General features: G+C 53.0%; 4 protein-coding genes across 4 annotated transcripts in view; 1 reads left to right on the top strand and 3 right to left on the bottom strand.

Annotated features, from left to right (window-relative positions):
- Nucleotides 1-4,584: 4,584 nt before the first annotated feature.
- On the bottom strand, nt 4,585-5,403 carry LAESUDRAFT_425074 (uncharacterized protein). The gene has a single exon (XM_040902407.1). The coding sequence runs from the start codon at nt 5,173-5,175 to the stop codon at nt 4,663-4,665; it is 513 nt and encodes a 170-aa protein (XP_040768161.1). The 5' UTR covers nt 5,176-5,403; the 3' UTR covers nt 4,585-4,662.
- LAESUDRAFT_721787 (uncharacterized protein) lies at nt 5,067-7,344 on the bottom strand. Its single transcript, XM_040908073.1, has 2 exons — nt 5,676-7,344; nt 5,067-5,617 (listed from the first exon to the last, which is right to left on the bottom strand). Exons 1-2 carry the CDS (start codon nt 7,278-7,280, stop codon nt 5,492-5,494), a joined length of 1,731 nt encoding a protein of 576 aa, XP_040768160.1. The 5' UTR covers nt 7,281-7,344; the 3' UTR covers nt 5,067-5,491.
- A 923-nt stretch (nt 7,345-8,267) lies between these two features.
- Nucleotides 8,268-10,591, top strand: LAESUDRAFT_810075 (uncharacterized protein; the record flags this gene model as incomplete). The annotated part of the gene is made up of 4 exons (XM_040914183.1): nt 8,268-8,316; nt 8,371-8,720; nt 8,778-8,897; nt 9,033-10,591. The coding sequence occupies 4 exons, from the start codon at nt 8,268-8,270 to the stop codon at nt 10,296-10,298; spliced, it is 1,785 nt and encodes a 594-aa protein (XP_040768159.1). The 3' UTR covers nt 10,299-10,591.
- A 282-nt stretch (nt 10,592-10,873) lies between these two features.
- Nucleotides 10,874-11,109, bottom strand: part of LAESUDRAFT_425016 (uncharacterized protein) — a 1,690-nt gene continuing 1,454 nt past the window's right edge. The window contains exon 3 of the mRNA XM_040902406.1: nt 10,874-11,088. Within this exon, the coding sequence (XP_040768158.1) occupies nt 11,007-11,088 (82 nt within the window). The 3' untranslated portion in view covers nt 10,874-11,006. The remainder of the gene's footprint in view (nt 11,089-11,109) is intronic.

Below are 11,109 nucleotides of genomic sequence, written 5' to 3'. Positions count from 1 at the left end.
CGACTAGTGAAAGCAGTTCTACAGCACCTCCGGGACAATGACTTATATGCCAAACTGGAGAAATGCTTCTTTGAACAGTCCTCAATCGAGTATCTTGGCATGATCATCAGCAAGAACTCAGTACAGATGGACCCTGCTAAAGTCGAAGGTGTACTTGGCTGGCCCGCACCGACAAAGGTCAAACAAGTACAGGCCTTTTTAGGATTCGCGAATTTCTACAGGCGATTTATAAAGGACTTTGCAAAGCTCGCACGACCTTTAATGCTTCTCACCTGTAAGGATGTGCCCTGGCAATGGAAGGAGGAGCAAGACCAAGCCTTCAGTGCACTCAAAATGGCGTTCACCTCAGCCCTGATCTTACAACTCCCTAACGACACTGCACCATAGCATCTAGAAACAGACTCTTCAGACTATGCAACTGGGGCAGTACTCGAACAACTAGGGGAGGACAAGCTATGGCATCCAGTCGCATACTACTCTAAGTCACTCAACGAACATGAGCGAAACTACGAGATTTACGACAAAGAGATGCTTGCTATTATTTGGGCACTCGAAGAATACTGGCACTATTTAGAAGGACATCCAGAACCCATTGAGATTTGGTCGGACCATCTCAACCTTACATACTTTTATCAGGCACAGAAATTATCCCGGCGCCAAGTGCGCTGGTCATTATTCCTCACCAGATTTAATTTCATTCTCAGTCACCGACCTGGAAAGACTATGCTACGTGCCGATCCTCTGTCCAGGAGGCCAGACCATGAGAGGGGGGTAGACAGCGACAATTCAAACCAAATGCTGTTAAAACCTGAATTTTTTGCTATCAATGCGATTCGACCCGCTCACGCATCTGAAGTTGATGATGCTCAACTACTGGAAAGGATCAAGAAGGCACTCACAGACAACACAATGACTAAGGATTATCGTGCACTTTTGACTACAGGACAGCGCGAATTTGGGAAAAACCTCACAGAATGGAACTTTGAGCACGGACTGCTGCTCTATCGCGAAAAGGTTTATGTCCCCAAGAATCAACAGCTATGCCTTGACCTAATAAAACTCCATCACGACACCTTACCAGCCGGACACCCTGGCAGGTTCAAGATGTTGGAGCTTATTACTCAGAATTATTGGTGGCCAGGAATGTCTGTAATGGTTAAACAATACGTGCAAGGTTGCGACAGTTGTCAATGCAACAAGTACTCAAGAGAAAAACCATACGGACTACTACAACCAAACGAGGTACCAGGAGGACCCTGCGAGATCATCACAGTAGATCTCATCACACAACTTCCTCCAGCCACGGACTTTAGGGGAGAGAAGAAGACAGCAATACTTGTCGTCGTGGACAGACTCACGAAGCGAGCGCACTTTTATGCAACGGATGATACAGTCACGTCGTCGCAAGTCGCTAACGTATTCTATAACGAAGTCTTCAAACTCCACGGATTGCCGCGCCAAATTATCTCAGACAGAGGTACTCAATTTGTGAGCAAACTATTCCAGGAGTTCTGCCAGAAGCTCGGTATAAAGTCAACAATGTCCACCGCATATCACCTCCAGACAGACAGTCAGACAGAAAGGGTTAACCAGGTGTTGGAACAGTATCTACGAATGTACTGTAACCATAGACAGAACGATTGGGTCTATTACCTGCTGACAGCAGAATTTTCATACAACAACCAGACCCATGAATCCACCGCACTTTCCCCATTCTTTGTCGAATATGGCTGACATCCAAAAATGGCACCAGATGTACACGAATCAATACATCATCCCTCATTGGAATATCTATTCGCCCACCGATCCGAGGCACAAGAACAGGCAAAGGCAGCATTGGAAGTTTCAGCTTCACGAATGAAATGGTACTTCGATGAGAAAAAGGGAGAAGTCCCATTCAAGGTCGGAGATCTAGTTTTACTCAAGGGAAAGGATCTCAGAGTAAAAGTCAAGTCCGCGAAGCTAGGCACACAAAACTTCGGACCTTACAAAGTACTTCAGAAGCTAGGCCCAGTCACATTTAAACTGGAACTGCCTAAGCAAATGAAGGTCCACCCAGTCTTCCATGCTAGCAAGTTAATCATGTACCACCAAGACACGGTCACAAACTGTGAACCCCCAAAGCCCCCAGCCATAGAAATCGAAGGAGAACCAGAATTTCGAAGTTGAGGAAATACTAGACTCGAAGGTTGTAAGAGGAAGGGTCCAATACCTCGTCAAATGGAAAGGCTATGACCATTCTGACGATACATGGGAGCCCCAAACGAATCTTACCAACGCCGACGAGCTTCTTCAAGAATTCTACCAGCAACACCCAGATGCCGCCAAAGCACCAATCAGGGTCGTCACTTTTGGTGGAAAACGCTTCGAATTATCCTCATATGAAGTTGCACTGATCTCCACACACAGAATCAACATGTCCGACCATCCAGATGAGTTTTTCCTATACCATAAAATGACAGATCTCGCCAAATCACCGAAGAAATCCTCAAATGAAGCAGCAGGATGGGATATTTACGCAGCAGAAACGCATGAAATCCCTCCACATTCACGAGCTATGGTAGGAACGGGAGTCGCAATTGACCCTCCAAAACACACCTATACACGAATAGCTCCACGCAGCAGACTGGCTGCATGAGGAATTGACGTGGGTGCAGGAGTCGTGGACCCAGATTACACTGGAGAACTCAAGGTCGTACTGATCAATATAACAGATTTCGTATTTTCGGTTAAACCGGGAGACAGGATAGCCCAAATCATCTTCGAATATTATGCCGAAGGGCTTCCCTCCCGAAGTTACCAACCGTTGCGAGCAACTAGAAGGGGACATAAAGGTTTTGGCTCCTCGGGACAATGAGCCTTGAGAGGGGGGTAGTGTCACAGATTTTCACCACAAAAGTCTGCACGTGACTTTGCTCACCCCACAGATCACGTGCTTCACCAATATCTCATGCCACTCAGCCACAGACGTGATGCATAGAGATCAGGTGATAGTCCATATCACATGTTATGGTCCAGACCCGTGGATGATACGGTCGGACCTGTCTATTCCAGGACACAATAGAGGCACCCATTTGCCAACAAAGGGAACAAGGACTATTGTTATACATCGGCCTTCCGCTTCCTATTAGTTTAGCCAGAAGCCTAGATAGGCACGATGTTCACACCGGAGAACAAAAGGGAAACCAAGATAAGCACGATGTGCACACGCATTACTGCGGCAACCATCGATCTTTCCACTTATTGTTCTACTTCTGGACATCCTATTGTTTCATGTATGGCCATTTGCTTATACCCGTAGATAGGTAGCTTAGGTAAGATAGCCCGCTGTACGTGTATATAAGACCAGCCATGTAGAGGACGAAACTTCAGATTGTTTCTCCTCGTCTACTACCTGTAGCACTCACTGAGCTCACCAGCTCCTTCATATATCTCTCACCCTTTCCTGCGTCCACCACACCAACCAGTAAGTCAACAGGCTCTTGCGCCACATAGGGTTCAGGGGGATACTTTTGGGATCAGGGGGATCAGGGCGGCACGTTCCACGTGACTGTCCCTTTTTTAGTCTTTTTGATCTCTTGTCCGGTGTTACCGTGACACTAAGCCTATGTATGTATGAGAAGAGCACAGCATTGACAGTCCAGAATTGATCAATACCCCAGCATTATGGCATGCCACAGAGTGTGATATGTATTTTTCTGTCATCCAATGGGAAGGCCTGTAATACTTAGGAACCCTGAATGCCTCTTGAATGTGGTATCACTGAGGGCATGAGCCCACAATTTCACCGGAAACATTTTGGACACATTACGATAACAGTCACAATGTAACTCTAATGTTACTGATGTAAACATCACAGAATAATTTGAATTATTTTGAGTGAGCTCATTGTGAAATATTGGCATCATTTTGAATGAATCTTAAGGGTACATTACAAATGTGATCAATGTGATGTTACAATGAGTACTGGATGTTTTCCATCATGTGTCGGCTGAAATTATCTTGAATGCATTGGGGATGTCCTAATATGGTTAGCACATTACTATATATATAGTAATAACAATCATGTGATCACAATGAACCCATTGGGAACATCTTGAAGACATTATGGCCACTCACAGGTATCATTTGAGATTTTCTTCCAAGAAACATTTAGGATGCTGTCACAATAATGCTTGAATGCTGTCATCTGCAGCATTGGGGTCTCATTCTTGCATCTTTATGAATGCTATCAAAATTGTGCCACAATGTTGATGCTTAAAACATTTTAAAACATTCAAAATGATTTCAAAATGTTTGCACTAAAAACTTTGCATAATTATTTGGACTGTTATTGCAATGTGTCCAAAATGTTTCGGGTGGAATCATGGGCCCATGCCCCCGGTGTATGTACTCATTAATCACTCCTGTAGTTCCTTCCTGTCTAAGTATAAGTCACAGATCTTACCATTTCCTTCTAGAAGGTGCTCTGGAGATGATATACTACTAGCTGCATAGGCTCGTAGGTACTCTCGTGGCATGCCATTCAAATTGTCTGCCTGGAGAATATATGTGGGCCTCCTTCGCTAAGGTTTCTCGTTCTGTGGTCAAATGGCTGACATAAGATGCATGCCGCTCGCTCTTTCTTTTCTTTCTCTTTTTTAAAAGGCTGATGTTACATGATCAAATGGGCACCAGAAGGCTTTGTACTGGCAGAAAAAGAAAACAGCATGCGGCGCCATCATCCCTCCCACACGGCAAATTCGAGGCCGCACGGCGCGCAGACTGCCCCTCTTGCGCAGGTCGAATGAGACGGAGAAGCCATCGGGATGCCTTGCATGAGGAGATGTCATTGCTTCCTAGCCCTTTAAAATCCCGACGGAAGCGAGCTGTGGCGGAGCGCGTGCCTGCAATCTCGCAAGGACGACTCCTGCGATCCACTATCAGCGAGCCCACGTTGCGTATCGCAGCATGAAGGAGCCCTGAGGATATATCTGTGTCATTAAACGGGCGACGTCGTGCAGTAATATGTACACGCGCGGCGGCCGAGTAGCGACTCGAAGACCTGAACGGAGAGTTCAAATGCGTGTATGCGGGGAGAATGAAAACAGTTTTACATGCTGCGAGCGCGACTAAAACTACACAGTTGGTTACGATGTATATATGTATACTTATATATGCGCATGAGTGTACCATCTTCTGTACGTATGGATGAATGGACGGACGAGGAACAGCTAGACAAAACAGGAGGGGGTGGGTTAATTCTTGTGTATTCGTGAGCGAAAGAAGAAAAGGAGAAAGTGAAGTATGTACATGAATTGACCGGACGAAAGAGCGACAGGCACCGCTGTTTTGTGCTTGTAGCGACAAGCTGATCTGCGGGAGGTGCGAGTCTCTTCAATGGGGTAAAGAGAAAAAAGAGCATAAACAATAGAGAAAAGGTTTTAAAGAGGAAGTCAAATGAAACAAATAGATAAACGCAGTGAGCAAGTAGCGGTACGCCACCATGCGCTTATGACGAGTGCACCGTGCTCGGGATGGCCAGCTCCGACCCCGCATCGTCATTCTCCACGTCCGCGTCCGACTCGTAGTGCGACGTCTGGAACGTCGTCTGGCTGTGCTGCTGGTTGTTCACCAGCTAAGTTCACTCATCAGTCAACATCTGACATGCTTCCCGAAGAAAGTAAGACACTCACCCCGCCGATCGGCCGCGAATAGTCCACCTCGTCCCTAAAGCTAAGCGCGCCCTGGCTCTCCATCCCCGCCGCACCCAGGACGCCCATCCCCAGGCGCGGGTCCAGCAGTCCCTCGCGCGCAACGATCCCTGAGCCTTCCGTGAGTGCGGGCGATGGCAGATCCGGCGCGCCGAACAGGCCAGCCCACGGCTTCCCATGGCTATACGAGTGTGTGTGCGAAACGGAAGACTCGCCGCCGCTCGGCGACGAGTCTACATTGAAGTTAACGTTGACTGGGTCAGCCGCAAATGGCGAGTCGCTGGAGCTCATGCCCGTGCCCGTGGGCGGGGAAGTGATGGTTTTTGGAGGCACGTATGGCCGCGCGAGGAACGGAAGCGACCCTGGCGGGAGCGTCGGCGTCTGCTCGCGCACGAGCCCCGAAACGCGTCCGAGCGTCCGCGCATTATTCGCATTCGCATTCGCGTATATAGCAAGCCCCGCGCTCACACTCGAAGGTGTGCGACCCATCGTGCCATAATTGTTCACCGCCGCGCCTGCGCCTGGAGTGGTAGGCTGTCGCGCGCTCCCGTACGCATAGCTCTGCGAGCTGTCCCCGCTTCCGGGCCGCGCGCCGCGCCTTGGCTTCCACATGCCCATCCCCAGGAAGCTCTTTCGCCGCCGCTTCCCATTCGCGCCTACGCTCGACCCGTCGTCATCATAATCGTACGCATTTTCCGTTCCATGGCCGTAGCGGAATGCCGTCGGCGGTATACCCTGCTGCGTCGGGAGCAGCGAGGAAGGGCCGGGAGAGCGCCGCCCATTCTCTTGCCCGTGATCATTGGACGACCCGCCCGCGCCGTGCGCGAACGCGGACCCTCCGCTGTGCCCGTGCGAGGACCCAGAGACGTGTGCATGGTCTAAGTCCGAGCTGCCTGACCCCCCGCCACTATCCATAGCATACGAGTCGCAGAAAGGGTCGGCGGGGTGCGTGTTGGCTTGCACTGGGTCGCGGAAGGGATCTGCCGGGTGCGTGTTGGCGAGGACGGGCGTACTGTGGCTCGTGGCTAGCTGTGAATTGGCGTTGGGACTCGCAGAATGCTGGACACCGCGCCCGCTTAGCCAGGCCGCGGGCTCGAGCACCCCGGACGCTGTCTGTGAACGTGCTGGAGAGCGAAGTGGAGGGTCGATGGGCATTGCCAGCGCACTCGCAGACCTGAACAGCATCGGCGACGGCGCTGAGTTCCTTCTTGACCCAGATCCCGAGCCGGACGTATATCCCGAGGTCTCTCGTGCGTCCAATGACGAGCTCGCACGCCGGATGAGCGCATCATCTTCCCTGCTACCCTCCCTGCTCATTGGCACCGCGCCCATGCCCACCTCGTCCGACGCCGATTCACCAGAGTGCGCGGGCGAGGCCGTATAGGGCAGACCATATGCACCGGCACCGAGTGCGAGGTCCGCGAGGTCGTTCACACGCGAGAATGCCTCGGCGCTATCAAGTAAGTTGGAGGGGTCCACGCTCATGTTGAGGTTTCCGTCGCGCAGCCTGTCATATCCGCTTGCCATTGGAGTAGTGCCCGCGCCGACACCAGCAAAGGACACCGGACCTGAGCCGAGCTGGGTCATGCTCGCAGGCCGGACGATGCCCGGCGCACTATCGTCATCGTCGTCTTCATCTGCAAGGAGGTTGCCCGAGCGGCGCGCGGTGCTGTTCGCGAGCGCCTCAGCAGCTGCAGTCTCCGCGGCGCGATGCTTGCGGTGTCGGCGGAGCGCAAGGATAAGGAGTGCGGTGAGAAGGGAGACAAATGCAATGGACCCGATCACGAGCCCTGCGAGTGCGCCGCCGTTGTGTGAGAACCTGTGAGCAGAGGTGTCAGAATGTTGCAAAGCAGAGCGATAAAAGTTACTGACACGTTGTCGCGGCTGCCCTGCTCAGGAATGAGGGTGCCGGTAGTGAGGACGGTGGTGACTTCTGTGACGCCGGTAGAGCCGCTACTTGTCCAGGTGAGGGTCTCGACGACAGTCGTTGTGATGGTGCTGTAAGTCATGCCCTCGGTAGTGTCTTGGGTGGTGGTGGACTGGTAAACCTCGGTGGAGAGGGCGGTGCTAGTGCGGGTGTAGACGGGGAAAGAGTAGGCTGTGGTGCGGGAGGAGGGCTGCAGAAGAGGGCGGGTGGTGGTGTAGGAGTAGCTGGCCCCGTTGGAGGAGGATGAGATGGAGGTGGTAGAGCTTGCGGTCGTGCTGGCCCGAGTGACTTGCGAAGAGGCGGACTGCGTCGTGGACTCTGATGGGTCCGAAGTGGTCGCCGAAGACGCGCGCACAGACGAAGACGATTGAGAGCTAAGAGAACTTGAGAGACGTGCCGAGGAAGCAGCAGATGCCGTAGACACGGACGAAACTGAAGTGGAAACACTGGAAGGAGATGTGGACGATACAGAGGAGATCGTGGATGATGAGGAAAGGAAACCAGAGCTCCCACTGGAGGGGTTACCAGAGGAGGAAGAGCTTACGGGCGCCGATGAAGAGGACATGGTGAGCGAGTCGGATGAGACTGGTGTGCTGGTGACAGGGCCAGTAGAGAAAGGGGATGATGAGGAGGAGGTATGCGAGGAGATGCTTGCGCTGATTGAAGTGGACGAGAGCGACGTGGAGGACATTGAGAGTGAACCGGATGAGGAGGTCGAAGAACCATGACTGGATAAAAAAAAGTCAGTAGAGGTCGTGTCAGACGTAGCGCTAGTCGTAAAGGAAGTCGTGAGGAATGATCTAGTTCTAGATGAGGAATCGCTATGTACACCTGATGATGATACAACAGAAGAAAATGAAGACGTGCTCCCGATCGCCGCGGAAGACGTAACAGAAGGCGCCAATGAACCACTGGTAGAAACGCTATCAGACGTCGACACCACAGTTCGGCTGCCGCTCGTCGTACTTGGAGGCGGAGCCGAGCTGCTTCCTGCCAATGCACTTGATCCTGAGAAAGGAATCGAATCCGTGCTGGCACTCGATGGCACACTCGATGGTGACGTCGGACCGACAGCTGTACTGGAGTACGACACAGGCTCGGTGCTCGTGCTCAGACTCGTGCTACTCCCGCCAACATCCGAGCTAGGCGATCCGTAGCTACTTGTCGGGGGGTCGCTCGACGTGATGCTCGGGCTAGATGCGGCAGAGCTCGAAGTCGGCGGATCGCCCATGCTAGACGATGTAGGAATGGCGATGCTCGTAGGAATGGCGATGCTCGTAGGTATATAGCTGGAGCTTTGACTGGGCGGATCGCTCGACGTGAGCGAACGCGCGGCAGTACTTGAGTACAAGGTCGAAGAGCTCAACCTGAGCGGGTCGCTAGACTGTGCAGAGGAGCTCGATGGCATATAGCTAGAGGTCTGTGTCGGTGGGTCGCTCGACATCGACGGTGCAGGAGAGCTGCTCGAAGACGCAGAAGCAGAGCTTCCTGTGAACGGCTCACTCGACGTCGACGGTGCTGCAGAACTCGTACTCGACGACAGGCTCGAAACACTTGAGCTTGCAAGATCGCTCGACGTTGAGTACGCAGTCGAGGTGACACCTGGACTGGACGACAGTACATCGCTCGACGTCGACAGCACGGGAGAACTCGACGACACAGAGGCAGAGCTCCGAGTAGACGATCCGCTCGACGTTGAGGGCACAACGGAGCCTGATCCCGAAGACAGCGATGAAGTGCTAGCAGTCGATAGACCACTCGACGAAGACTGCACGAACGTCGAGCTCTGCGCGGAGGAGCCGTCCGACGAGGAAGCAGAGCTGGAGGTCGGCTGGTCACTCGCACTAGACGACACGGATGACACGACACTCGACGATGTGACTGTCGAGCTCGCGCTCGCGGTGCTTGAAGACGTAAAAGAACTCGACGTCGGTGGATCACTCGCGCTCGTGCTCGAGGACGACGCAGCCACGCTGGAGCTCAACGTCCCAGTTACGCTCGTGCTTGTGCTTGTGCTCGTGCTCGGCACGGAGGACACAGCGACGCTGGAGCTCAACGTCCCAGTTACGCTCGTGCTTGTGCTTGTGCTCGTGCTCGGCACGGAGGACACAGCGACGCTGGAGCTCGTCGGCGATGCCGCACTGGAGATAGATGAGGAAGATGCACTCGATGAGGAAGATGAAGGCGAACTAGACGTGGAGGACGGAGAGGCACTGGACACAGAGGACGAAGACGACACCGGCGTACTCGAGGTCGGAACCACGGACACGCTCGTCACGCTCGAGCTCGCATCCGACACCGTCCTTCCACTCGTCCCCGACGGAAGATCCGAGCTGCTCGTACTCGTCGTCACCGAGCTGGCGCCACTAATCGTCCCGAATGATAATGCACTCGAACTGGACGTCGTCCCCAAAGTGGAACTTGACACCGCACTCGACGTTGCGATCCCACTGGAAGTAGGAGCAGACGTAGAACTCGAGCTTGCCACCCGATTCGCGCTCGTCAAAGACGTGCCCGATGTAATGCCCTCAGATGAGGACCACGTCGAAGATGTAGAGGAAACAGTACTGCTTGCGTCCGTGGACGAAGACCCCGATGTCGATGTGGAAATCGACGGCGGCGACGAACTGTCCTCGTCAACGCCAACGGAGCGTCGCGTAACATCATTTGAATATTGAGGCCAAAGGAGAGCCGCACGACGAACGCGCCAAAAAAAAAAGCAAAACGTAAAAGTCAACGCGTTCAAAAAGGGAATGTGCACGCAACAATGTGAATGACGTAGGGGATTGAAAAAGAACAGAAAGGCATGGAAATGATGAAAAAAGGATTAGACGGGGGACTGCTCCCTCGCAAGAAGAAATACGACACTCACGTTGACATCGACGCACCCGAACTTGCGGTTGCACTCGACAGAGAACTCGGTCCGACGCTCAGGCTTGCACTTGCACTTGCACTAATGCCGATACTTGCGCTGAAGCTTACACTCGACATAGGATCGCCCGGCGTGATACTTGCACTTGATATGGGACTACCAGGCGTAATACTTGCACTCGAAGTGGGATCGCTCGCACTTGCGCTGCCACTCGTGACTGAAGCACTGCTCACACTCGTGCTCGGCATCGCGGACACAGATGAGCTTCCCGTATTTGCGCTACTGGGAGCCGCAGACGAGGATTGAGGAGGGTCTGAGGAGGTCTGCGGCGCGGAAGACGACACGCGCGCCGGGTCCGAGGTCGTAGGATCCGCACTGGACGTGGTGGGAGCTACACTGGTGGTGGGATCAGCACTGGACGTAGTGGGGGCTGCACTGGTAGTGGGATCGGCACTGGACGTAGGAGTCGCACTAGATGTTGTCGGTGCAGAGGTGGTCGGGTCCGCACTTGTGGTCACGTCAGCGGAGGACGTTGTGAGATCTGGTGTGCTGGTCGTCGGCTCTGCACTCGTCGTGGGCGCTGCGCTCGTTGTGGGCTCCGGCGTGCTCGTCGTCGG

This window comes from Laetiporus sulphureus (genome assembly GCF_001632365.1).
Source record: "Laetiporus sulphureus 93-53 unplaced genomic scaffold LAESUscaffold_5, whole genome shotgun sequence".
Lineage (NCBI taxonomy): Eukaryota > Fungi > Basidiomycota > Agaricomycetes > Polyporales > Laetiporaceae > Laetiporus > Laetiporus sulphureus.
Note: the sequence above shows the minus strand (reverse complement) of the source record. Positions and strands in the feature narration are given on the sequence as shown.

Coding starts and splice junctions, on each gene's coding strand:
- LAESUDRAFT_425074 (XM_040902407.1), bottom strand. CDS start 5,175: ATGGTACACTCATGCGCATATATAAGTATACATATATACATCGTAACC.
- LAESUDRAFT_721787 (XM_040908073.1), bottom strand. CDS start 7,280: ATGACCCAGCTCGGCTCAGGTCCGGTGTCCTTTGCTGGTGTCGGCGCG. Junction 5,618..5,675: donor ATTCGCGGCCGATCGGCGGG/GTGAGTGTCTTA, acceptor GAGTGAACTTAG/CTGGTGAACAACCAGCAGCA.